At 40.6% G+C, this 27,870-nt stretch overlaps 1 protein-coding gene across 3 annotated transcripts in view; it reads right to left on the bottom strand.

Annotated features, from left to right (window-relative positions):
* The window catches only part of spg (dedicator of cytokinesis spg), a 392,951-nt gene that overhangs the window by 251,014 nt on the left and 114,067 nt on the right, over positions 1-27,870 (bottom strand). For all 3 annotated transcript variants that reach the window (XM_071687033.1, XM_071687034.1, XM_071687035.1), the window contains exons 13-17: positions 20,778-20,892; positions 15,529-15,688; positions 2,515-2,787; positions 1,601-1,791; positions 1,177-1,277 (exon numbers count right to left, since the gene is read on the bottom strand). In XM_071687033.1, the coding sequence (XP_071543134.1) occupies positions 1,177-1,277; positions 1,601-1,791; positions 2,515-2,787; positions 15,529-15,688; positions 20,778-20,892 (840 nt within the window). The remainder of the gene's footprint in view (positions 1-1,176; positions 1,278-1,600; positions 1,792-2,514; positions 2,788-15,528; positions 15,689-20,777; positions 20,893-27,870) is intronic.

The following is a 27,870-nucleotide window of genomic DNA, read 5'->3' as shown; positions in this document are numbered from 1 at the left end:
TATGTGAACTGCAGGATATTAATGCAATTCCTTTGACTCACCAACCACATTTTTGTTTCATAACAAAACTTCTTAACCTTTCACTCTCTCCCCTTATCTGTGCTTTAAAGAGTATTTATCTTCTTTCATTCTAACTTTTTTACTTTTATGTTAAACAATCTCTGTATTTTGTTAATTCCTTATCTCTATCTCTCCCATTGTGTATCCTGTATCATTCTTCTCTATCAATAGAAACTGGTAAATAATCCATCTACACAAGCAACGAAACAAATAACGTAATTCTTAAGCATAAGCATTTCAAGCAATGCTGGTAGATCTTCTCAAAAGGTTTGAGGACAATAAGCAATTAGAAAGCCAGACAAGGATTCTACATACTGCACTCCAATGTGAATGCATAAAATAGTGTCATGATACATATGAAAAAATAATACTTTTTTCATAATACCACTGAAAATTTCTGACAAGATTTATTCATTCATCTATCATACATAATCACTGTTTCCCGTGTCAGCGAGGTAGCAACAGGAAACAGACGAAGAATGGCCCATCCACTCATTTAAACATATACATACATAAATGCCCACATACATATACATACAGAAACATCAATATATACATACAAATAAGCAGAAATTACATACATACACATGTACATATTCATACTTGCTTGCCTTCATCCACTCCTGTCACTATCCTGCCCCACAGGAAAACAGCATTGCTACCCCCTGCTTCAGCAAGGTAGCACCTGGAATACAGATATTAAGGCCAAATTTGTTCACACTCAGTCTCTAGCTGTCATGTGTAATGCACCAAAACCACAGCTCCCTATCCACATCTAGGCCCCATAGACCTTTCCATGGTTTACCCCAGATGCTTCACATTCCCTGGTTCAGTTCAATGACAGCACGTTGACCCCAGTATACCACATCGTTCCAATTCACTCTACTCCTTGCACGCCTCTCACCCTCCTGTATGTTCAGGCCCCAATCAATCAAAATCATTTTCAAGTCATCCTTTCACTTCCAATTTGCTCTCCCACTTCTTGTTCCCTCCACCTCTGACACATATATCCTCTTTGTCAATCTTTCCTTACTCATTCTCTCCATAAGTCTAAACCATTTCAACACACACTCTTCTGCTCTCTCAAGATATAATCATGTATTTAGATTTACATACTTGTAAACAAGTGCAGCTGCGAAATGTCCAGTTATGTAAGCGTCCATGACAGGCTTGAAGTGCTCAAATTTGCTGTCTTCTAGAAGGCTGAAGATAAAGACCTGCATGAAAAATATCAGTGAAAATATAACAAAGGAAAAAGTTTTTTAAGAACTAGAAAGATTCTAAATCATAATCAGATGAAAGAAAAAAAAAAACATCAAATTTCCTCACCATTTGTCCTCCTATCATCTTTAACTCCAATCACATTTACACAGAATGGATAAAGTGTGTACATCCACCTTTAATGGGAATTTGAAGAATTGGGCATCCCAATTCCAACTCTACAGGCTAGTAAAGGGGCTGCCATAATTTCAAATGACCTTGAACCATTAATATCTTTGAAACTCCAATGAATAAAAAATGTTTAGTGCTGCAAACTTACTAGTGCCTGGAAGACATGGCCAGAGTGCTGTGTTGAATTTCCATCATCTGTGGAAAACATAGCAAACAGGGCATCCAACACATCCTGTAGGAACTTGACTGTTTCTGCACCATCAACACGTGTCAGTCTTGAGAGTGTTTCACCAATACCATCTGGAGCTGAACGCCATCTCAGGAGTGATAAAAGATCAACTGAAAGACAATAATAGCCAAAATTTCACCTTATATCAAATATAAAATTAAAGCAGATGGGTGACACAATGCGACAGCATATGCAAAACATAACAGTCAACAAGAATACTAATAAATCAAGCATGCTGTGTTTCACAAACGAGAGTTGACAAATGAAATTTAATGAAAAACAAAAATCTTTTTTTAGAATATTCAGTGAAACATGTGACTCTTTTAGGGAAAGGAGTTTTATAAAAGAAAATGTGATCAGCAGGCACTTTTATGGTATATTTTATTAGTATTCATGTATTTATGTATTTATCTATGTGTAAAAGAAAGAGGAGGGAGGTCAGGAGAAAGGTGCAAGAGGCAAAAAAGTGGGCAAATGAGAGCTGGGGTGAGAAAGTGGTATTACATTGTAACATCCCATCTCATGCAAAAATTGAAGTTTCATTTTACTTGCCTATGATGTCTCCCATTCATAAAGGCTTTAAACATCCATGGGGATATCAATATTGACTCCCTTCAGTTAATCGAACGACCCTTTCACAGAACCATTTACTCTCACCCATCGACTACATTGATAATAAAAGTTTTAAGCAGCATCAAAATGTCTTGCATGTATGCTAGACTGAATGAAAACTTTCTAAATAGCTTTCCTTTTCACTTTACTATTAAAGATACAATTAAAAAAATTACCTCAAATGGGTAAAACGCTCAAAAATTTTCAAAAAATTCACTTACCATTCTGAGTGAGCTTTGTTGAGCAAAGCAGAGTATCTATAATGATGCTTTCTTTGGGTGATCGCTGAAATGGCAGAGAATAAATACAATCTACAGCTTCCTTTGAAAGGAAAGGCATGGTCAGGTACTCTAAAGGATTGTTTAAACGTCCCCGTTCATCACACTTATACACACAAAGTTCATGTGAACCGTCACGCAGAGTTGTCCCTCCATCATCGTCCATCAGTCTCACAAATGAGAAACCGAAGAGTTTCTTCTCATTTTTTTCACGAGCTGAAAATAAATATTTTTGAATCATCAAACATATTCCAATTTTGTTATAAATCACATACTAATGTAATCACTGGATGTTTTGGCTCTGAGTGAAATGAAACTCAAGGGTAAAGGGAAGGAGTGGTTTCAGAATGCCTTGGGAGTAAAGTCAGGGGTTGGTGAGGGGACAAAAGCAAAAGCAAAGGAAGGAGTAGCACTACTCCTGAAGCAGGAGTTGTGGGAGTATGTGATAGAGTGTAAGAAAGTAAACCTTAGATTGATATGGGTAAAACTGAAAGTGAAAAGAAAGAGATGGGTGACTATTGGTGCATATGCACCTGGGCATGAGAAGAAACATCATGAGGCAAGTGTTTTGGGACCACCTGAGTGTTATTGTGATGGGTGATTTGAATGCAAAGGTGAGCAATGTGGCAGTTGAGGGAATAATTGGTGTACATGGGGTGTTCAGTGTTGTAAATGGAAATGGTGAAGAGCTTGTAAATTTGTGCTGAAAAAGGACTGGAGATTGGGAAAAAGAGAGATACATAAGTATACGTATGTAAGTAGGAGAGATGGCCAGAGAGCTTTACTGGACTACATGATAATTGATAGGCACATGAAAGTGAAACTTTTGGATGTTAATGTGCTGAGAGAGGCAATTGAAGGGATATCTGATCATGATCTTGTGAAGGTGAAGATCTGTAGAGGTTTTCAGAAAAGAAGAGAAAATGTTTGGGTGAAGTGGTGAGACTAAAAGAGCTTGGAAAGGAGGCTTGTGTGAGGAAGTACCAGAAGAGATTGAGTGCAGAATGGAAATAGGTGAGAACAAATGATGTAAGGGGTGTGGGGGAGGAATGGGATGTATTTAAGGGAAGCAGTCACGGCTTGCACAAAAGATGCCTGTGGCATGAGAAAGGTGGGAGGTAGGCAGATTAGAAAGGGTAATGAGTGGTGGGATGAAGTAAGATTGTTAGTGAAAGAGAAGAAAGAGGTGTTTGGACGATTTTTGCAAGGAAGTAGTGCGAATGACTAGGAGATGTATAAAAAAAAAGAGGCAGGTCAAGAGAGAGGTGCAAGAGGTGAAAAAGTGGACAAATGAGAAGTGGGACGAGAGAATATCATTACACTTTAGAGAGAATAAAAATAAGTTTTGGAAGGAGGTAAATAAAGTGCGTATGACCAGAACAAATGAGAACATCTGTGAAGGGGGATAATGGGGAGGTAATAACAAGTAGTGGTGAAGTGAGGAGATGGAGTGAGTATTTTGAAGGTTGTTTAATGAGTTAGATGATAGAGTGGCAGATATAAGGTGTTTTGGTCAAGGTGGTGTGCAAAGTGAGAGGGTCAGGGAGAATGGTTTGGCAAACAGAAAAGAGGTAGTGAAAGCTTATGGAGGATGAAAGCCAGCAAGGACACAGGTTTGGATAGTACTGCAGTGAAACTTATCAAAAAAAGGGGTGACAGAGTTGTTGACCGGTTGGTAAGGGTATTCAATGTATGTAAGGTTTAAGGTGAAGTGCCTGAGGATTGGGGGAATGCATGCATAGTGCCACTGTACAAAGACAAAGAGGATAAATGTGAGTGTTCTCATTACAGAGGTATAAGTTTGTTGAGTATTCCTGGGAAATTATATGGAGGGTGTTGATTGATAGAGTAAAGGCATGTACAGAGCATCAGATTGGGGAAGAGCAATATGGTTTCAGAAGTCGTAGGGGATGTGTGGATCAGGTGTTTGCGTTGAAGAATGTATGAGAAATACTTAGAAAAGCAAATGGATTTGTATGTAGCATTTATGGATCTGGAGAAGGCATATGATAGAGTTGAGAGAGATGCTTAGTGGAAGTTATCAAAAGTACATGAAGTGGGAGGTAAGTCATGGTGTGGGAGGTAAGTTGCTAGAAACAGTGAAAAGTTTTTATCAAGAATGTATGGCATGTGTACGAGGAAAGTGATTGGTTCCCAGTGAATGTTGGTTTCTGGCAGGGATGTATGATGTTTACTTTGTCTATGGATGGGGTTCTTAGGGAGGTGAATGCAAGAGTTTTGGAGAGAGGGGCAAGTAAGCAGTCTGTTGTGGATGAGAGTGCTTGGGAAGTGAGTCAGTTGTTGTTCGCTGATGATACAGGGCTGGTGGCTGATTTTGGTGAGAAACTGCAGAAATTGGTGACTGAGTTTGGTAAAGTGAGTGAAAGAAGAAATCTGAGAGTAAATGTGAATAGGAGCAAGGTCATTAGGTTCAGTAGGGCTGAGAGACAAGAAAAGTGTGAGGTAAGTTTCAATGGAACTATTGTAGGGCTGAGAGACAAGAAAAGTGTGAGGTAAGTTTCAATGGAACTATTGTAGGGCTGAGAGACAAGAAAAGTGTGAGGTAAGTTTCAATGGAACTATCTCGGAGAGCAAAAATGGGTATGTTTGAAGGAATAATAATTCCAACAATGTTATATGGTTGCGAGGCATGGGCTAAAGATAGGGTTGTATGGAGGAGAGTGGATGTGCTGGAGATGAAATGTTTGTGAGGACAATATGTAGTGTGAGGTGGTTTGATCAAGTAAGTAATGAAAGGGTAAGAGAAATGGGTGGTAATAAAAAGAATGTGGTTGAGAGAGCAGAAGAGGGTGTTTTGAAATGGTTTGGTCACATGGAGAGAATGAGTGAGGAAAGATTGACAAAGAGGATATATGTATCAGAGGTGGAGGGAACAAGAAAAGAGAGACCAAATTGGAGATGGAAGGATGGAATGGAAAAGATTTTGAGCGATCCTGATTCAATCCACTGACAGCACGTCAACCCCAGTATACCACATCGATCCAATTCACTCTATTTCTTGCCCTCCTTTCACCCTCCTGCATGTTCAGGCCCCGATCACACAAAATCTTTTTCACTCCATCTTTCCACCTCCAATTTGGTCTCCCACTTCACCTCGTTCCCTCCACCTCTGACACATATATCCTCCTGGTCAATCTTATCCTCCTGGTCAATCTTTCCTCACTCATTCTCTCCATGTGCCCAAACCATTTCAAAACACCCTCTTCTGCTCTCTCAACCACGCTCTTTTTATTTCCACACATCTCTCTTACCCTTACGTTACTTACTCGATCAAACCACCTCACACCACACATTGTCCTCAAACATCTCATTTCCAGCACATCCACCCTCCTGCGCACAACTCTATCCATAGCCCACGCCTCGCAACCATACAACATTGTTGGAACCACTATTCCTTCAAACATACCCATTTTTGCTTTCCGAGATAATGTTCTCAACTTACACACATTCTTCAAGGCTCCCAGGATTTTCGTCCCCTCCCCCACCCTATGATCCACTTCCGCTTCCATGGTTCCATCCGCAGCCAGATCCACTCCCAGATATCTAAAACCCTTTACTTCCTCCAGTTTCTCTCCATTCACACTTACCTCCCAATTAACTTGACCCTCAACCCTACTGTGCCTAATAACCTTGCTCTTATTCACATTTACTCTTAACTTTCTTCTTTCACACACTTTACCAAACTCAGTCACCAGCTTCTGCAGTTTCTCACATGAATCAGCCACCAGCGCTGTATCATCAGCGAACAACAACTGACTCACTTCCCAAGCTCTCTCATCCCCAACAGACTTCATACTTGCCCCTCTTTCCAAGACTCTTGCATTTACCTCCCTAACAACCCCATCCATAAACAAATTAAACAACCATGGAGACATCACACACCCCTGCCGCAAACCTACATTCACTGAGAACCAATCACTTTCCTCTCTTCCTACACGTACACATGCCATACATCCTCGATAAAAGCTTTTCACTGCTTCTAACAACTTGCCTCCCACACCATATATTCTTAATACCTTCCACAGAGCATCTCTATCAACTCTATCATATGCCTTCTCCAGATCCATAAATGCTACATACAAATCCATTTGCTATTCTGAGTAAGGAAAGGGAGCTGTGGTTTCGGTGCATTATTACATGACAGCTAGAGACTGAGTGTGAACGAATGTGGCCTTTGTTGTCTTTTCCTAGCGCTACCTTGCACACACGAGGGGGGAGGGGGTTGTTATTTCATGTGTGGTGGGGTGGCGATGGGAATGAATAAAGGCAGACAGTATGAATTATGTACATGTGTATATATGTATATGTCTGTGTGCGTATATATATGTATACGTTGAGATGTATAGGTATGTATATTTGTGTGTGTGGACGTGTATGTATATACATGTGTATGTGGGTGGTGTGGGCCATTCTTTCGTCTGTTTCCTTGTGCTTTCTCGCTAACGCAGGTGACAGCGACAAAGCAAAATAAACAAAAATAAAGATAAATAAAATAACATATCAACATATACACATATTCTTTTATCATTATACTTGATCACCGTCTCCCGTGTCAGCAACGTAGGCCCAGGAAACAGACGAGGAATGGTCCATCCACACATATATATTCATATATGGCGAAAGTTCTGGGAGCATTGATGAATGTGTGGAAGTTGAGAACATTATCTCAGAAAGCAAAAATGGGTATGTTTCAAGGAATAGTAGTTCCAACAATGTTATATGGTTGCGAGGTGTGGGCTATAGATAGAGGTGTGTGGAGGAGGGTGGATGTGCTGGAAATGAGATGTTTGAGGACAATATGTGGTGTGAGGTGGTTTGATCGAGTAGGTAATAATAGGGTAAGAGAGATGTGAGGTAATAAAAAGAGTGTGGTTGAGAGTGCAGAAGAGGGTGTTTTGAAATGGTCTGGTCACATGGAGAGAATGAGTAAGGAAAGACTGACCAAGAGGATATATGTGTCAGAGGTGGAGGGAATGAGGAGAAGTGGGAGACCAAATTGGAGGTGGAAAGATGAAGTGAAAAACATTTTGAGAGATCAGGGCCTGAACATGCAGGAGGGTGAAAGGCGTGCAAGGAATAGAGTGAATTGGAACGATGTGGTATACTGGGGTCGACGTGCTGTCAATGGATTGAACCAAGGCATGTGAAGCATCTGGGGTAAACCATGGAAAGCTCTGTGGGGCCTGGATGTGGAAAGGGAGCTCCCACAACATATTCTCTTAATACCTTCCACAATGCATCTCTATCAACTGTATCATATGCCTTCTCCAGATCCATAAATGCTACACACAAATCCATCTGTTTTCCTATGTATTTCTCACATACATTCTTCAAAACAAACACCTAATCCACATATCCTCTATCACTTCTGAAACCACACTGCTCTTCCACAATCTTATGCCCCGTACATGCCTTTACCCTCTCAATAATTTCCCAGGAACACTTAACAAACTTATATATCTGTAATTTGAACACTCACCTTTATCCCCTTTGCCTCTGCACAATGGCTCTATGCATGCATTCTGCCAATCCTCAGGCACTTCACCAAAAACCATACACACATTAAATATCCTTACCAACCAGTTAACAAAACAGTCAGCCCCTTTTTTAATAAATTCCAATGCAATACCATCCAAACCTGCCGCCTATCAGACTTTCATCTTCTGCAAAGCTTTCACTACCTCTTCTTTCTTCTCCAAACCATTTTCCCTGACCCTCTCACTTTGCACACCATCTCAACCAAAACACCCTATATCTGCCACTCTATCATCTAACATATTCAACAAACCTTCAAAATACTTATTCCATCTCCTCACTTCACCACTACTTGTTATCACTTACCCATTTGCCCCCTTCAATGATGTTCCCATTTGTTCTCTTGTCTTACGCACTTTATTTACCTCCTTCCAAAATATCTTTTCATTCTCCTTAAAATTCAATGACACTCTTTCACCCCAACTCTCAATTGCCCTCTTTTTCTCCTCTTGCACCTTTCTCTTAACCTCCTGCCTCTTTCTTTTATACATCTCCTAGTCACTCACACTATGTCCCATCTCCTAGTCATTCACACTATGTCCCTACTAAAATTGTTCAAATGCCTCTCTCTTCTCTTTCACTAACAATCTTACTTCTTCATCCCACCACTCACTACCCTTTCTAACCTGCCCACCACTCACTACCCTTTCTAACCTGCCCACCTCCCACCTTTCTCCTGTCACAAGCATCTTTTGTGCAAGCCATCACTGCTTCCCTAAATACATCCCATTCTTCCCCCACTCCCCTTACATCATTTGTTCTTACCTTCTTCCATTCTGCACTCAATCTCTCCTGGTACTTCCTCACACAAGTCTCCTTTCCAAGTTCACTTACTCTCACCATTCTCTTCACCCCAATATTCTCTCTTCTTTTCTGAAAACCTCTACAAATCTTCACCTTCGCCTCCACAAGATAATGATCAGGCATCCCTCCAGTTGCCCCTCTCAGCACATTAACATTGAAAAGTCTCTCTCTGATGCGCCTATCAATTAACACATAATCCAATAACGCTCTCTGGCCATCTCTCCTACTTACATAAGTATACTTATCTATATCTCTCTTTTCATAATTATCATCATTATTATACATAATCACTGCTTCCTGCATCAGCGAGGTAGTGCCTGGAAACAGACAAAGAACGGCCCATCCACCCACACACACACACATATATACATAAACGCCCATACACATATATATACATATCAACATACATATACATACACAGACATATACATAAATACACATGTACATATACATACATACACATGTACATATTCATACTTGCTTGCCTTTATCCATTCCTGTTGCCACCCCACCCAAGAGGGAACAGCATCGCTACCCCCTGCTTCAGTGAGGCAGCCCCAAGAAAACAGACAAAAAAGCCACATTTGTTCACACTCAGTCTCTAGCTGTCGTGTGTAATACACCAACACCATAGCTCCCTATCCACATCCAGGCCCCACAGAACTTTCCATGGTTTACCCCAGATGCTTCACATGCCTTGGTTCAGTCCATTCAGAGATAAAAAGTTGGATGTTTTGACCTGCAGATGATCACAAGCATTCAGGAAAAAGTAGGATTTTCCTCTCTTTCTATTTTTTCCTATTTTTCCAAAATATGTAGATAATAACTGATTCATGCATTAGAGAAGAGCATAATGAAGAGAATTGTGTAAAAAAAATGAATAAAAATACAAGATACCATATCATTTGTTCATCAAAATCTGAATGCTCTGAAATGAGGGTGATCAAAAGCATCTGTGTGATACATAGCAATTCCTACTCTACCACCCTCTTTTTCCATTATTTTTCTAACTGCAGCATGTAAATAATCATTAGGCATCCTTCCTGACTGTATGTATATACTGTATCACACATGTACAAGCTGTCTCTGTGATCTTCCATCACAGCTAAGAAAAATCTATGGGCAATATTCGGTGTGCCATTAGCACCTCCAGTCCCAAACCCAATATCTACATTGAGAACTACCGAATTGAAATCTACAGAACTGAGAATCTGGCAATTTCTCACTCCATATCAAGTCAATTTGGGCGACATCTGTGCATACTGACTTCTTAGGCTTTATTATATTGATACCTATAAGTTTAAAGTCAAAGATCATAATGTGAACAAATAACTCAAAATTACTATGGTGTGAATCACAAGCTAATGGTTTAAACAGTAAAATGAAAAACTCATATGATGACATATTCATGCAGTTAATCATGCAAATACAACTGTGTAGTCATCTCTACAAACAAACACACATGTTCAATGATGGTGAAGGAGACTGATTTAATAATGGCATTACTTAATCAAATCATTTTGGATGTGAAACAAAACTGCATTAAATAACATCTAACATCTGAACAAGCGATATTTTTTGACTGTCTCCAGGAATCTTGCTGAGTCTCCAGATCTTTAGTAAAAGTGATATTTTCACAGCCTGACTATGCATAACTTACACAATACAAAAATATATACAAAATAAAGACTTGGATAATGAAGATTTTATTTCAACATATGCAGCATAACCAAAGCCTAGATATTACAACTTTTCTGGATACACCAGTTACTAATCGGTAGACTTCAACTTTTGTCATTCTTCAATCATATGTCAGACAAACCTCAAGAGAAAAATCAACACTTATGCTAAAACCCAGAAGAGATACACAATAAAACCTGAGAGAGAGAAAGAGAGATCATGTGTGCGCATGTGTGATCATTATTTGTACGCTACAGGGAGGAAGAATTTTAGTCGTGTTGCCCAGTCTCTTAATCTTGTATATATAAAGCATGTCTTCACAGCTTTGTATGTATGCATGTGCAAACACACACACACACACACACACACACACACACACACACACACACTTGTCTATGCCAGGTATCCATTTTACTGATCAGTCTCTAAGGGAGGATGAATAGCTAGATGGACTGACTGCTGCAATCAGGTGGTTAAGTATTACAATAAGAAACAATATATATATACATAGCCCATGCCTCGCATCCATATAGATAGGGTTGTGCGGAGGAGGGTGGATGTGTTGGAAATGAAAAGTTTGAGGACAGTATGTGGTGTGAGGTGGTTGTGATCGAGTAAGTAATGAAAGGGTAAGAGAGAGGTGTGGTAATAAAAAGAGTGTGTTTGAGAGAGCAGAAGAGGGTGTATTGAAATGGTTTGGATACATGAAAAGAATGAGTGAGGAAAGATTAACAAAGAGGATATATGTGTCACAGGTAGAGGGAATAAGCAGGAGACCAAATTGGATGTGGAAGGATGGAGTGAAAAGATTTTGAACAATCAGGGCCTGAACATACAAGAGGGTGAAAGGCGTGCAAGGAATAGAGTGAACTGGAATTATGTGGTATACCAGCGTAGACATGCTGTCAATGGATTGAACCAGGGCGTGTGAAGCGCCTGGGGTAAACCATGGAAAGTTTTGTGGGGCCTGGATGTGGAAAGGGAGCTGTGGTTTCAGTCCATTACACATGAGAGCTAGAGACTGAGTATGATCGAATGTGGCCTTTTTTGACTTTTCCTAGTGTTACCACAAAAGCGCACGTAGGGGGGGTTGCTATTTCATGTGTGGTGGGGTGGCGACAGAAATGGATGAAGGTAGCAAGTATGAATATGTACATGTGTATATGTCTGTGTATGTATATGTATGTATACGTTGAAATGTAGATATGTTTATGTGCGTGTATGGGCGTTTATGCATAAACGTGTGTATGTGCGTGGGTTGGGCCATTCTTTCATGTGTTTCCTTGCGCCACCTCACCAACACAGGAGACGGCGATTAAGTACAATAAATATTCATACTTGCTTGCCCTCATCCATTCCTGGTGGCACCCCGCCACACAGGAAACAGCATCGTTACCCTCTGCTTCAACGAGGTAGTGCCATGAAAACAGACAAAAAAGGCCACATTCATTCACACTCAGTCTCTAGTTGTCATGTGTAAAGCACCAAAACCACAGCTCACTACGTGCATTCAGGTCCCACATACCTTTCCATGGTTTACCGAGATGTTTCACATGCCCTGGTTCAGTCCATTGACATCACATTGACCCCAGTATACCACATCATTCCAATTCACTCTATTCCTTGCATACCTCTCACCCTCCTGTATGATCAGGCCCCAATCACTCAAAATCTTTTTCACTCCATCCTTCCACCTCCAATTTGGTTCCCCACTCCTCCTTGTTCCCTCCATCTCTGACACATATAGCCATCCTCTTTGTCAACCTTCCCTAACTCATTCTCTCCATATGTCCAAACAATTTTAACACAACCTCTTCTGCTCTCTCAACCACACTCTTATTACCACACATCTTTCTTACTCTTTCATTACTTACTTGATCAAACCACCTCACACAACATATTGTCCTCAAACATTTCATTTCCAACACATCCACCCTCCTCCATGTAAACCTATCAATAACCCATACCTTGCAACCATATAATATTGCTAGAACTACTATTCTTTCAAACATACCCATTTTTGCTCTTCGAGATAATGTTCTCTCTTTCCACACATTCTTCATCATTTCCAGAACCTTCACCCCTTCCCCCACCTTTTGACTCACTTCCGCTTCTATGGTTCCATTCACTGCCGAGTTTACTCCCAGCGATCTAAAACACTTCACTTCCTCCGGTTTTTCTCCATTCACACTTACATCCCAACTAACTTGTCCTTCAACCCTGCTGAACATAATAAACTTGCTCAGATTCACATTTACTCTCAACTTTCTCCTTTCACACACTTTTCTAAATTCAGTCACCAACTTTTGCAGTTTATCACTTGAATCAGCCACCAGTGCTGTATCAATAGTGAATAACGACTGACTCATTTCCCAGGCCCTCTCATACTTAACAGGCTGCATACTCACCCCTCTCTCCAAAATTCTTGCATTTACCTCCCTAACCACCCTTTCCATAAATAAATTAAACAACAATGGGGACATCACACACCCCTGCCACAGACTAACCTTCACTGGGAACCAATCACTCTCCTCTCTTCCTACTCATACACATGACTTACATCCTTGATAAAAACTTTTCACTGCTTCTAGCAGCCTACCTCCCACACCATATACTCTTAAAACCTTCCACAAAGCATCTCTATTAACCCTATCATATGCCTTCTCCAGATCCATAAATGCTACATACAAATCCATCTGTTTTTCTAAGTATTTCTCACACACATTCTTCAAAGCTAACACATGATCCAAACATCCTCTACCACTTCTGAAACCACACTGCTCCTCCCCAATCTGATGCTCTGTGTATGACTTCACCCTCTCAATCAATACCCTCCCATACACTTTTATTGGAATACTCAAGAAACTAATGCCTCTGTAGTTTGAACACTCGCCTTTATTCCCCTTTGCCTTTGTACAATGGTACCATACATGCATTTCACTAATCCTCAGGGACTTCACCATTATCCATACATACAATGAATATCCTTACCAACCAAAAACACAGTCACCTCCTTTCTTAATAAATTCAACTGCAATACCATCCAAACCTGCTGCCTTGTGAAATTTCATCTTCTGCAAGTCTTTCACCACCTTTTCTCTCTTATCCAAACCATTCTCCCTGACCTTCTCACTCTGCACACCACCCTGACCAAAATACCCTGCATCTGCCACTCTATCATCAAATACATTCAACAAACCTTCAGAATATTCACTCCATCTCCTTCTCACTTCATCACTACCTGCTATCACTTCCCCCCTTGCCCCCTTCACCAATGTTCCCATTTCTTCTCTTGTCTTATGCATGTTATTTACCTCTTTCCAAAATATCTATGTATTCTCCCTGAAGTTTAAGGATACTCTCTCATCCCAACTCTAATTTGCCCTCTTTTAAGCTCTTACACCTTCCTTTTGACTTCCTGCTGCTTTCTTTTATACATCTCCCAATCATATGTACTCTATCCTTGTAAGTATCGTTCACATGCCTCTCTTTTCTCTTTCACTAACAACTTTGCTTCTGTATCCCACCACTCACTATTTCTAATCTGCCCAACTCCCACCTTTCTCATGCCACATGCATCTTTTGCACATACCATCACTGCTTCCCTCAATACATCCCAGGCTTCATCCACTCCCATCACGTCATTTGCTCTCACCCTTGGCCATTCTGCACTCAATCTCTCCTGATATTTCTTCACAAAAGTCTCTTTTCCAAGCTCACTTACTCTCACCACTCTCTTCTCCCCAACATTTTCTCTTCTTTTTTTGAAAACCTCTACAAATCTTCACCTTCGCCTCCAGAAGATAGTGATCAGACATCCATCCAGCTGCCCCTCTCAGCACGTTAACATACAAGTCCCTCTTTTACAAGCCTATCAATTAACACATAATCTAATAATGCCCCTTGACCATCTCTCCTACTCACATATGTATACTTATGTATAACTCTTTTTAAACCAGGTATTCCCAATCACCAGTCTTTTTTCTGCACACAAATCCACAAACTCCTCATCATTAATGTTCATAACACTGAATACCCATGTACACCAAGTATACCCTCAACTGCCACATCACTCACCTTTGCATTTAAATCACTCATCACTAATAACCTGTCTTGCACACCAAAGCTGCTAACACACTCACTCATGATCGTTCTTCTCATGACCAGGTGTATAAGCACCAATAATCACCCATCTCTCTCCATTCACTTTCAGTTTTCCCTACATCAATCTTGAATATACTTTCTTACACTCTATCACACACTCCCACATCTCCTGCTTCAGTAGTAATGCTTCTCCTTCCTTAGCTTTTGTCCTCTCACCATCACCTGACTTTAATCTGAAGACTTTTCCAAACCATTCTTCCCCTTTACCCTTGAGCTTCATTTCACTCAAAGCCAGAACATCCAGGTTTCTTTCCTCAAACATACTATCTGTCTCTCCTTTCTTCTCATCTTGGTTACATCCACACACATTCAGCCACTCCAATCTGAGCTTTCAAGGAGGATGAGCACTTCCCACTTCACTCCTTCTGTTCCCTTTTTCAAAAATTGAGATACAAAAAGGAGAGGGTTTCCAGCTATCCATTCCTGTCCCCTTTAGTTGCCTTCTATGACACACAGGAACTGATATCTTCTCATTCTCTTCTTATTTTGCTCTGTAACTCTCAACTCTTATCTCTTTCAGCTTAGGTTATCTCAAATCCTATCACCTTAAGACAGTCTTTCAACTTAAATTTCAGCAGTACTATTCTAACTGCAAGCAAAAATATTAGGTTCACTTGTATACATACATCAATGCTCAATCTATTATCCACTTCATAAGACAAAACTTAATTATAGAACCATTTCACCATTAAAAGCATCAGTAAGCAGATAATAAATACCTTATGTAAAAAACGTACTACATACAATACTAACTTGAGCAATGTCTGTATTCCAGTCTAAGGTGAGCTGCAGCAAACTGGTCGATAGGAATTCCCACCTTTAGCCGCTCATTCCATCGGGGAGAATTGTTGTGGTACATAATCATTGATGCAAACTCTGTGGTTCCTTCATGACCCATACCACTGTAAATAGACTGAAAATTCATAAAATTAGATCATCCATTTTCAAATAATTTTTTCTGAATGCAGGAAATTATGAAAAAGTTGTCCCTCTTAAAGCAGAAAAAAAAGGTATATACACCCAGCCCCAGCTCATGTGATCGGCTTACTTTCCAAAAAAATCAGTCACAAGGCGATTCATCATCATACAAGCAATGGAAAATTATTCTATAAGATGGTTACATTCCTCATTAAAAAAATTCTTAAAAACAGAATATACACAATACCACTTAAGAAAATATATCATGCTCACTAATAATCAATTTTTGATGATGATTATGATTTTCATATTTGACTCATTTGATAAGTTGAACCACATCACAGACATTTAATTGTATCAGATACACAAATATGCCATATCAAACAGAAAAAACGTCAAAAATTGGCACTTACTGATGAAATATTAAGTTAGTGATTTATTTCAGTATTTTGTTACCTAACTCATGAACTAACAACTATTCAGCTATTCACAAAAAGAAAGGGGAAAGTGAGTACTAAGGATTGACCAGCTAGCAAATGCTGGTAGATACTGAACAGCTGATTAGAATGGCATCTTATTATTTTTTTTTCACAACTGATTGACCTTTTCTGCATTAGCAAGGTAGCATCAAGAACAAAGAAAGGCTGCATCCACTCCCATCCATTCTCCAACTGTCATGTGTAATGCACTGAAACCAAAACTCCCTGTCCACAACTAGGCCCCAAATACCTTTCCATGGTTTTACCAGTACACTTCACATGCCCTGGCTCAGTCCACTGACAGCATGTTGACCCTTGTACACCACTGTTCCAATTCACCCCATCCTGGGTACACTTTTTGCCTTACTGCATGTTCAGGCCTTGATTGCTCAAAAAATTGTTCACTCCATTTTTTTTCCAACTTGGTCTCTCTGTTCTCCTTGTTCCCTCCACTTCTGATACATATATCCTCTTTGTCAACCTTTCTTCTCATTCTTTCCACATGTCCAACCATTTCAGAACACCCTCTTCTGGTTGCTTAGTCATGCTCTTTTTATTGCCACATCTCCCTCTTACCCTTTCGTTAATTATTTGATCAAACTGCCTCACACATCATATTCTCCTCAAACATCTCAATTCAAATACAGCCAGTATTTATAGCCCATGCCATGCAACCATATAAAATTGGTGGGATTACTATATCTTCAAACACCCCTTTTTGCCCTCTTTCAATGCACTTTTCAGTGCTTCCACAACCTTCGCCCCTCACCCACCACATGAAACTTCCACTTCCAAGGTTCCATTCACTGCCAAGTCCACTCCCACATATCCAAAACACTTCATTTCCTCCAATTTTGCTCCATTCAAACTCAAACCCCAACCAACCTCTCCCTCAACCTTGTTAAATCTAATAACCTTGCTTTTATCACTCTGAATTTCCTCTTTTCACACGCTCTTCCAAACTAAGTCGCCAACTTTTGCAATTTCTCACTCGAATCTGCCACAGGGTTGTATCATCAGCAAACAACAACTGACTCACTTCCCAGGCCTTCTCCAGGGAAGTGAGTCAGTTGTTGTTTGCTGACAATAAGGCCTTGGTAGAAGATTCGAGTGAAAACTGGAGAGTGTACTGAATGAAAAAACACTAGTGAGCACATGGATGCTAGCATCCACAACAAAACTTTCATCTAAAACTCATTCATCACATTTCCTCCACTTCATTCGAAATCATGCTCTGTTTTTCTTGAGCAGCCCCAGATTTTGCTACCGATCTCTCCCCTCTATCGTCACTAGCTACTGCTTTCTGTACTATAGGCAATAACTCTTGTTGATCAATTGTTAGAATATCAAGAGAAGACTCCTCTGACTCAATTCTCTGATGCTTTTCAGTTATTGCACCTTCTTTTCTCTGGTTACATTCCTTCTAAGTCCTCTCACCTGTTTCATTTCTGTGTTCATGCCCTCTAAATACATTATCTAATTCCCTAATTTCCTCACCCACCTGACACATTTCAAGATCTTTGATTTCACTCCTCAGCTTCTATATTCCTTCCTCCAACTGTGAACCTCTGATCTTGTTTCTAAGTAATCTAAAACAATTTCCTCAGTCTTATGGCGATCAGGTATAATAAACATAAATAAATATTCAATTTAAAACACATTCACCCTATCCTTTAAATTTCTCAGGCCCACACCTCACATCCATAAAGCATGGACAGGACTACTTCACCATCAAACTCACCCATCTTTACTGTTACAGACAGTGGTACCTCTTTCCACAATTTCCCCATTGCACTAAAGACCTTTGCCCCCTAATCCACCCAATGGCTCACTTCAGTTGTCATGGTTCCATTTGCTGCCACATCCACACCCAGGTATCAAAAACACTTCATTCCTCCAAGTTCCATCCATTCAAACTCACACTTCAAATAACCTATCTCTTTTCACTGCTAAACCTAATAACCTTTGTTTTTATTCGTTTTTACTCTCAACTTACTCCTTTCACACACTCTAACAAACTCATACACCAGCTTCTGCAGGTTCTCACTTGAATCTCACGCCAGTGTTATATCATCAACATACAACAAATGACTAACCTCCCAGGCCCCCTCTACCTCCTGCAAACTACCATCTACTCCTCTGTTCAAGACCACTCCCTCACCATCCCATCCATAAATAGATTAAACAGCCATGAAGACATCACAAAACCCTACCATAGACCTCCCTTCACCTGGAATCACTCACTTTCCTCTCTACCCAACCACACACACCATACTCTCTTGATCAAAACTACTCATTGCTTCCATAAGCTTTCCTCCTACACCACACATCTACATCACCTTCACAAGGCATCTTTATCAACCCTATCACAGGCTGTCCCAACAAACATGTTCAACTGGTTTTCTAAGTATTTTTCACATCATTCTTCAAAACTAACACCAGACCAACACATCCTCTCTCACCCCTTAAACCATATTGTTCCTCCTCAGTCTGATGCTTTGTGCTTTCAACCACCCTCTCAAACAACACTTGTCTATAAAGCTTGCTAAGTACACTCAACAAACTACTACGTCTATAATTCGAACACTCACCTTTGTACCCCTTGCCTTTATACAAAGGGACTATACATGCATTTTGCCAATCTTCAGACTCTTCTCCATGATCCATACATACACCAAAAATCCTCAATATCTAACCTTGTTTCTGAATAAATTCAACTGTTTTACTGACATCTACTCCAGCTACCTTGCATTTTTCATATTACACAAGGTTTTCACCAACTCTCTTTTCACATACCACTTGCCAGGACACTCATTTTTCATACCTCCATAACCATACCACCATTCTATCATCAAACACATTCACCAATCCATCAAAGTACTCACTCCATTTTTTCTTCACCTCAGTGCCTGTTATCACTTCCCCGTTTGGTCCTTTCACAGATGTTCCCATTTGTTCTGTTGTATTTCTCACACTATCAACCTCCTTCCAAAACATCTTATTCTCCTTCAAGTCTGCTGATACTAGCTCACCCCAGCTTTCACTTGACCTCTTTTTCAACCTCCCCCTTCCTCTTTTCATCTTTTTACTTTCATTTCTTTCTAGGCATTTACCTATGTATTTCATTCTATCAAAAATATCAGTTGATGCATGAAAACTTAATATTTATTCATTCATTTATTTTGCTTTGTCGCTGTCTCCCGCATTAGCGAGGTAGAGCAAGGAAACAGACGAAAGAATGGCCCAACCCACCCACATACACATGTATATACATACACGTCCACACACGCAAATATACATACCTATACATCTCAACGTATACATATATATACACACTCAGACATATACATTTATACACATGTACATAATTCATACTGTCTGCCTTTATTCATTCCCATTGCCAACCTGCCACACATGAAATAACAACCCCCTCCCCCCCTTCATGTGCACGAGGTAGCGCTAGGAAGACAACAAAGGCCCCATTCGTTCACACTCAGTCTCTAGCTGTCATGTAATAATGCACTGAAACCACAGCTCCCTTTCCACATCCAGGCCCCACACAACTTTCCATGGTTTACCCCAGACACTTCACATGCCCTGGTTCAATCCATTGACAGCACATCGACCCGGTATACCACATCGTTCCAAATCACTCTATTCCTTGCACGCCTTTCACCCTCCTACATGTTCAGGCCCCGATCACTCAAAATCTTTTTCACCCCATCTTTCCACCTCCAATTTGGTCTCCCACTTCTCCTCGTTCCCTCCACCCCTGACACATATATCCTCTTGGTCAATCTTTCCTCATTCATTCTCTCCATGTAACTAAACCATTTCAAAACACCCTCTTCTGCTCTCTCAACCACACTCTTTTTATTACCACACATCTCTCTTACCCTTATATTACTTACTCGATCAAACCACTTCACACCACATACTGTCCTCAAACATCTCATTTCCAGCACATCCACCCTCCTCTGCACAACTCTATCCATAGCCCACGCCTTGCAACCAAACAACATTGTTGGAACCACTATTCCTTCAAACATACCCATATTTGCTTTCCGAGATAATGTTCTCGACTTCCACACATTTTTCAATGCTCCCAGAATTTTTGCCCCCTCCCCCACCCTATGATTCATTTCCGCTTCCATGGTTCCATCCACTGCCAAATCCACTCCCAGATATCTAAAACACTTCACTTCCTCCAGTTTTTCTCCATTCAAATTTACCTCCCAATTGACTTGACCCTCAACCCTACTCTACCAAATAACCTTGCTCTTATTCACATTTACTCTCAACTTTCTTCTTTCACACACTTTACCAAACTCTGTCACCAGCTTCTGCAGTTTCTCACATGAATCAGCCACCAGCGCTGTATCATCAGCGAACAACAACTGACTCACTTCCCAAGCTCTTAATACAGCACACAATTTTCACCATAAGAGGATTTTGACACCACCTGGAAATGTAACCCCTAGTAATATGGAAACCCATCTTCATTTACACAAAAATATACTTACACCAGCCTTTTCCAGGAATACAACCCTTGGTATAAACAAAGTAGAACTGCAATAATGATAAATGAAATAAAAAAAATCCTACCTGTAAGGCTTGTCCTTCAGCATCCAATGCCAACACTGTCACTTCAATGTTTTTGCCTACAGACTTGCCACCTCTCTCAAATTCTCCACTATTAAGTGTCACATATAAGTCATTTCTGAAAAAAAGTATGCACGAAATAAAGACCAAAACATCAAATATTTATGATCTAAAATGTTTTAAGTACCAAATGCAATAAAAAGGTGCTTTGTAAACACCACTCAGCATTCCTGAAGACATTCACATTGTAACCAGTGCCTATCCTAGGCAAAGAAAAGAATTATATGAAGCCTATCCTAGGCAGAAGAATGATATGAATAAGAAAATATTAAAACAAAATGCTCTTGAACTATCTGCATATCAGAACAGGCATGGTTAATCTTACAGTAAAACAAAATATAAAAAAAGCATCCCTATACCTCTACTTAGGTAAAACAAGTTGGGTGGAGGCACAGAGGTCTAAATTTCATTTGTGTACCAGAACAACATAAATATGCAAAAATCTTAAGATTAAAGTTCCAAAATTATGTACATTCATTCAGTAAGGTCTGATGCAAACTCTTCCACTACACTAATCAGAAAATAAACCAAATACTGCATATGTACTAAAGTACAGCATGGATGGTGATGGTGTGGGTACTGATGAGAAAGGGATGTGTTTTGGGCAATGTAAAAGAATGTGGTTTTTACATTTTCATCATGAAATTAACAAATACCACTAAAATATTCTACAACTAAACACATCCATATACACAACTCCAACTAATCTTGATAGTCAATCCCCTCCAAACATTCTCAAGATAAATCCCTCTGAATGGTAAATACTGGTACTCAAACATCGAGCTATTAATGTACAGGGAGCACTGGTGAAGGAGAGATAACAGGAGACCTGATAGTCCAAAATGAAATTATCTATGGTCATGATCTTAATACAGGCAGAAATAGTCCATTAAAGCAGGAGGCTGGTAGGTAGTAATTCATAGGTAGCTAATGACCAGGGAGGTATATTACCAGTACTATTCATTTATATATTATTCATACTTTGTCGCTGTCTCCCGCGTCAGCGAGGTAGCGCAAGGAAACAGACGAAAGAATGGCCCAACCCACCCACATACACATGTATATACATACACGTCCACACACGCACATATACATACCTATACATCTCAACATATATATATATACACACACAGACATATACATATATAGACAAGTACATAATTCATGGTCTGCCCTTATTCATTCCTATCGCCACCCCACCACACATGAAATGACAACCCCCTCCCCCCGCATGTGCGTAAGGCAGCACTAGGAAAGGACAACAAAGGCCACATTCGTTCACACTCAGTCTCTAGCTGTCATGTATAATGCACCGAAACCACAGCTCTCTTTCCACATCCAGGCCCCACAGAACTTTCCATGGTTTACCCCAGACACTTAACATGCCCTGGTTCAATCCACTGAGAGCAGGTCAACCCCTGGTCTACCACATCATCCCAATTCATTATATTCCTTGCACGCCTTTCACCCTCCTGCATGTTCAGGTCCCGATCACTCGAAATCTTTTCACTCCATCTTTCAATCTCCAATTTGGTCTCCCACTTCTCCTCGTTCCCTCCACCTCTGGCACATATATCCTCTTGGTTAATCTTTCCTCACTCATTCTCTCCATGTGACCAAACCATTTCAAAACACCCTCTTCTGCTCTCTCAACCACACTCTTTTTATTACCACACATCTCTCTTACCCTATTATTACTTAATCGATCAAACCACCTCACACCACATATTGTCCTCAAACATCTCATTTCCAGCACATCCACCCTCCTCTGCACAACTCTATCTATAGCCCATGCCTCGCAACCATATAACACTGTTGGAACCACTATTCCTTCAAACACCCATTTTTGCTTTCCGAGATAATGTTCTCTGTCTTCCTCACATTTTCCAACGCTACCAGAACTTTCACCCCTACCCCATCCTATGACTCACTTTAGCTTCCATGGTTCCATCCACTGCCAAATTCACTCCCAAATATCTAAAACACTTCACTTCCTCCAGTTTTTCTCCATTCAAACTTACCTCCCAATTGACTTGTCCCACAACCCTACTGGACCTAATAACCTTGATCTTATTAACATTTACTCTCAGCCTTCTTCTTTCACACACTTTACCAAACTCAGTCACCAGCTTCTGCAGTTTCTCACCCAAATCAGCCATCAGCACTGTATCATCAGCAAACAACAACTGACTCACTTCCCAAGCTCTCTCATCCACAACAGACTGCACATTTGCCCCTCTTTCCAAAACTTTTGCATTCATCTCCCTAACAACCCCATCCATAAACAAATCAAACAACCATGGAGACATTATGCACCCCTGCCGCAAACCGACATTCACTGAGAGCCAACCACTTTCCTCTCTTCCTTCTTGTACACATGCCTTACATCCTCGATAAAAACTTTTCACTGCTTCTAACAACTTGCCTCCCACACCATATGTTCTCAATACCTTCCACAGAGCATCTATATCAACTCTATCATATGCCTTCTCCAGATCAATGAATGCTACATACAAATCCATTTGATTTTCTTAATATTTCTCACATACATTTTTCAAAGCAAACACCTGAACCACACAGCCTCTACCACTTCTGAAACCACACTGCTCTTCCCCAATCTGATGCTCTGTACATGCCTTCACCCTCTCAATCAATACCCTTCCATATAATTTCCCACAGATACTCAAGAAACTTATACTTCTATAATTTGAGCACACACCTTTATCCCCTTTGCCACTGCACTATGCAAGCATTTCGCCAATCCCCAGGCACCTCACCATGAGTCATACATACATTAAATAACCTTACCAACCAGTCAACAACACAGTCACCTACTTTCTTAATGAATTCCACTGCACTACCATCCAAACCCGCTGCCTTACTGGCTTGCATCTTCCACAAAGCTTTTACTACCTCCTCTCTGTTTACCAAATCATTCTCCCTAACCCTCTCACTTTGCACACCACCTCAACCAAAACACCCTATATCTGCCACTCTATCATCAAACACATTCAACAAACCTTCAAAATACTCACTCCATCTCCTTCTCACATCACCACTACTTGTTATCACCTCCCCATTAGCCCCCTTTACTGATGTTCCCATTTGTTCCCTTGTCTTACGCACTTTGTTTACCTCCTTCCAAAACATCTTTTCATTCTCCCTAAAATTTAATGATACTCTCTCATCCCAACTCTCATTTGCCCTCTTTTTCACCTCTTGCACATTTCTCTTGACCTCCTGCCTCTTCTTTTATACATCTCCCACTCATTTGCATTATTTCCCTGCAAAAATCATCAAAATGCCTCTCTCTTCTCTTTCACTAATAGTCTTACTTCTTCATCCCACCATTCACTACCCTTTCTAATCTGCCCACCTCCCACACTTCTCATCCCATGAGCGTCTTTTGCGCAAGCCATCACTGCTTCCCTAAATACATCCCATTCTTCATCCACTCCCCTTACGTCCTTTGTTCTCATCTTTTTCCATTCTGTACTCAGTCTCTCCTGGTACTTCCTCACACAAGTCTCCTTCCCAAGCTCACTTACTCTCACCACTCTCTTCACCCCAACATTCTCTCTTCTTTTCTGAAAAACTCTTCAAATCTTCACCTTTGCCTCAACAAGATAATGATCAGATATCCCTCCAGTTCCACCTCTAAGCACATTAGCATCCAAAAGTCTCTCTTTCACATGCCTATCAATTAACATGTAATCCAATAATGCTCTCTAGCCATCTCTCCTACTTACATACGTATACTTATGTATATCTCGCTTTTTAAACCAGGTATTCCCAATCACCAGTCCTTTTTCAGTGCACAAATCTACAAGCTCTTCACAATTTCCATTTACAACACTGAACACTCCATGTACACCAATTATTCCCTCAACTGCCACATTACTCACCTTTGCATTCAAATCACCCATCACTATAACCCAGTCTCGTGCATCAAAACTACTAACACTCTCACTCAGCTGCTCCCAAAACACTTGCCTCTCATGATCTTTCTTCTCATGCTCAGGTGCATATACACCAATAATCACCCATCTCTCTTTATCCATTTTCAGTTTTACCCATATCAATCTATAGTTTACTTACTTACACTCTATCATATAGTCCCACCACTCCTGTTTCAGGAACAGTGCTACTCCTTCCCTTGCTCTTGTCCTCTCACCAACCCCTGACTTTACTCCCAAGACATTCCCAAACCACTCTTCCCCTTTACCCTTGAGCTTCATTTCACTCAGAGCCAAAACATCCAGGTTCCTTTCCTCAAACATACTACCTATCTCTCCTTTTTTTCTCATCTTGATTACACCCACACACATTTAGACCAGTATTACCCACCTGAATATCAGGAGGGTTAGTGACAGCTGCATAGAGAGCCAGCACTTTAGTGGTTGTAAAATTGCACTCCACTGACCCGGTTAGCTGTCTTTTCTTTCTGCCTCATCCAAACATGGACTTATGGGATTCTGTCCACAAATGTACAATCTCTTCCTTGTCATACATAACACATAACACTTAACTCATACAGCTCACTCTTCTTAACTCTAGATTTTCCAGTGGTGAGTACCATGCACTAGCCCTGCCTTTAGTCAAAATGGTAGGAGCAATAGATAGAGGTAGCAGACAGGAACATTGAGGTAGGAATATTAGGTAGAAACATCGAGTAGAAGACATAGGTAAAAATATTAAACAGTAGCATTAAGCAGAAGCAGTTGGTAAGAACATTCATGGGTTGCCTAGGGTCAAGAGCATAGGCTCAAATCCTGGTTGCATCAGTCAGTCCACAGTTGGGACCCAGCTGTTCATCCACCCTTTTGGGATGGTCAATAAAAAGGGTATTTGGCACAGCCTAGGGTATATGTATATATAGTGTTCAAGGAATGACCTTGATTACAGCCTCAGTTGCCTATGCCATCTCAACAGAAAAAGAAAAAATATATGTTGAGCATCCCTAATCCGAAAATCCAAAATGCTCCAAAACCAGAAACTTTTTTGTGGCGACATGATATTACAAGTGGAAAATTCCACACCCGACCTCACTTGCCCATGCTGGGCTTTGACAATCTGTTGGGACCAGTTTGTTACAAACCATCATCACCGCCAGACCTGCATGCATTACTCACTGTATTTTTTGCTTATCAGCAGCATATAAATTCAGTCATGAAGAAAGGTGATGCCAAACAACCACAGATTGTCCACATGGGCGGCTGACATTGTGACACCTCAGCTTTCTGATGGTTCAGTGGTACACAAACTTTGTTTCATGTGCAAAATCATTCAAAATATTGTGTACATTACCTTAAGCTATGTGTATAATTTGCATATGAAACATAAATAAATTTTGTGTCTAAACTTGGGTCCCAAGCTCAAGATATCTCATTCTCTATCATCCATCATGACAAATGTGGAAAACAGGATGGTATGGAAACAAACAGGTTAGAGCTGAGACATACCTTACATTTCAACCGTTCAATGGCCTTCCTCAGGAGATACTGATTCCAGCAATCGACAGGACTGTGTTCCCAGTAAGTGATGGTCACCTTGTGTGTTGCTCTCTGATTAGATCGCTTGTCCTTCTACTTTCACCTATTCGCAGCGATCTCTGCTGACTGACATGACCAGCAGATAAACCTAGACCTTGTGTTAACGTTGTTTTCAATCCCTTCCTCAAGGTGAACTCTTACACAAATCACTAAATGGTTTGTCACTTACCAGTAGTTGCCTTGGCATTGACTGCTAGGCAACCTAGAAAAAGGGAGTAAGAATAATGATAACACAAAGTCTGGGTTCATCTGCTGGTCACATCAGTCAATAGAGATCACTGTGAGTGAGTGAAGGCAGAAGGACAAGCGATCCAATCAGAGAGCAACATGCCAAGGTATCTGATAGGGTGACCATCACTTGCTGGGGAACACAGTCCAACCGAATGCTGGAATCAGAATCTCCTGAGGAAGTTCATTGAATGGTCAAAACACTGAGGTATGTTTCAGCTCTAACCTGTTTGTTTTAATACCATCCTGTTTTCCACGTATCTCATTATCTTTATTCATTTCATTATACTTTGTAGCTATCTCCCGCATTAGTGAGGTAGCGCAAGGAAACAGACGAAAGAATGACCCAGCCCACCAATATACATTTTTTTTTTTTTTTTTTGCTTTGTCGCTGTCTCCCGCGTTTGCGAGGTAGCGCAAGGAAACAGACGAAAGAAATGGCCCAACCCACCCCCATACACATGTATATACATACGTCCACACACGCAAATATACATACCTACACAGCTTTCCATGGTTTACCCCAGACGCTTCACATGCCCTGATTCAATCCACTGACAGCACGTCAACCCCGGTATACCACATCGATCCAATTCACTCTATTCCTTGCCCTCCTTTCACCCTCCTGCATGTTCAGGCCCCGATCACACAAAATCTTTTTCACTCCATCTTTCCACCTCCAATTTGGTCTCCCACTTCTCCTCGTTCCCTCCACCTCCGACACATATATCCTCTTGGTCAATCTTTCCTCACTCATTCTCTCCATGTGCCCAAACCACTTCAAAACACCCTCTTCTACTCTCTCAACCACGCTCTTTTTATTTCCACACATCTCTCTTACCCTTACGTTACTTACTCGATCAAACCACCTCACACCACACATTGTCCTCAAACATCTCATTTCCAGAACATCCATCCTCCTGCGCACAACTCTATCCATAGCCCATGCCTCGCAACCATACAACATTGTTGGAACCAATATTCCTTCAAACATACCCATTTTTGCTTTCCGAGATAATGTTCTCGACTTCCACACATTCTTCAAGGCTCCCAGGATTTTCGACCCCTCCCCCACCCTATGATCCACTTCCGCTTCCATGGTTCCATCCACTGCCAGATCCACTCCCAGATATCTAAAACAATTTACTTCCTCCAGTTTTTCTCCATTCAAACTTACCTCCCAATTGACTTGACCCTCAACCCTACTGTACCTAATAACCTTTCTCTTATTCACATTTACTCATAACTTTCTTCTT

The sequence above is a fragment of the Panulirus ornatus genome, chromosome 43 (genome assembly GCF_036320965.1).
Source record: "Panulirus ornatus isolate Po-2019 chromosome 43, ASM3632096v1, whole genome shotgun sequence".
In the NCBI taxonomy this organism is placed as follows: Eukaryota; Metazoa; Arthropoda; class Malacostraca; order Decapoda; family Palinuridae; genus Panulirus; species Panulirus ornatus.
The sequence above is the reverse complement of the archived record's forward strand: the minus strand, read 5'-3'. Positions and strand labels throughout refer to the sequence as shown.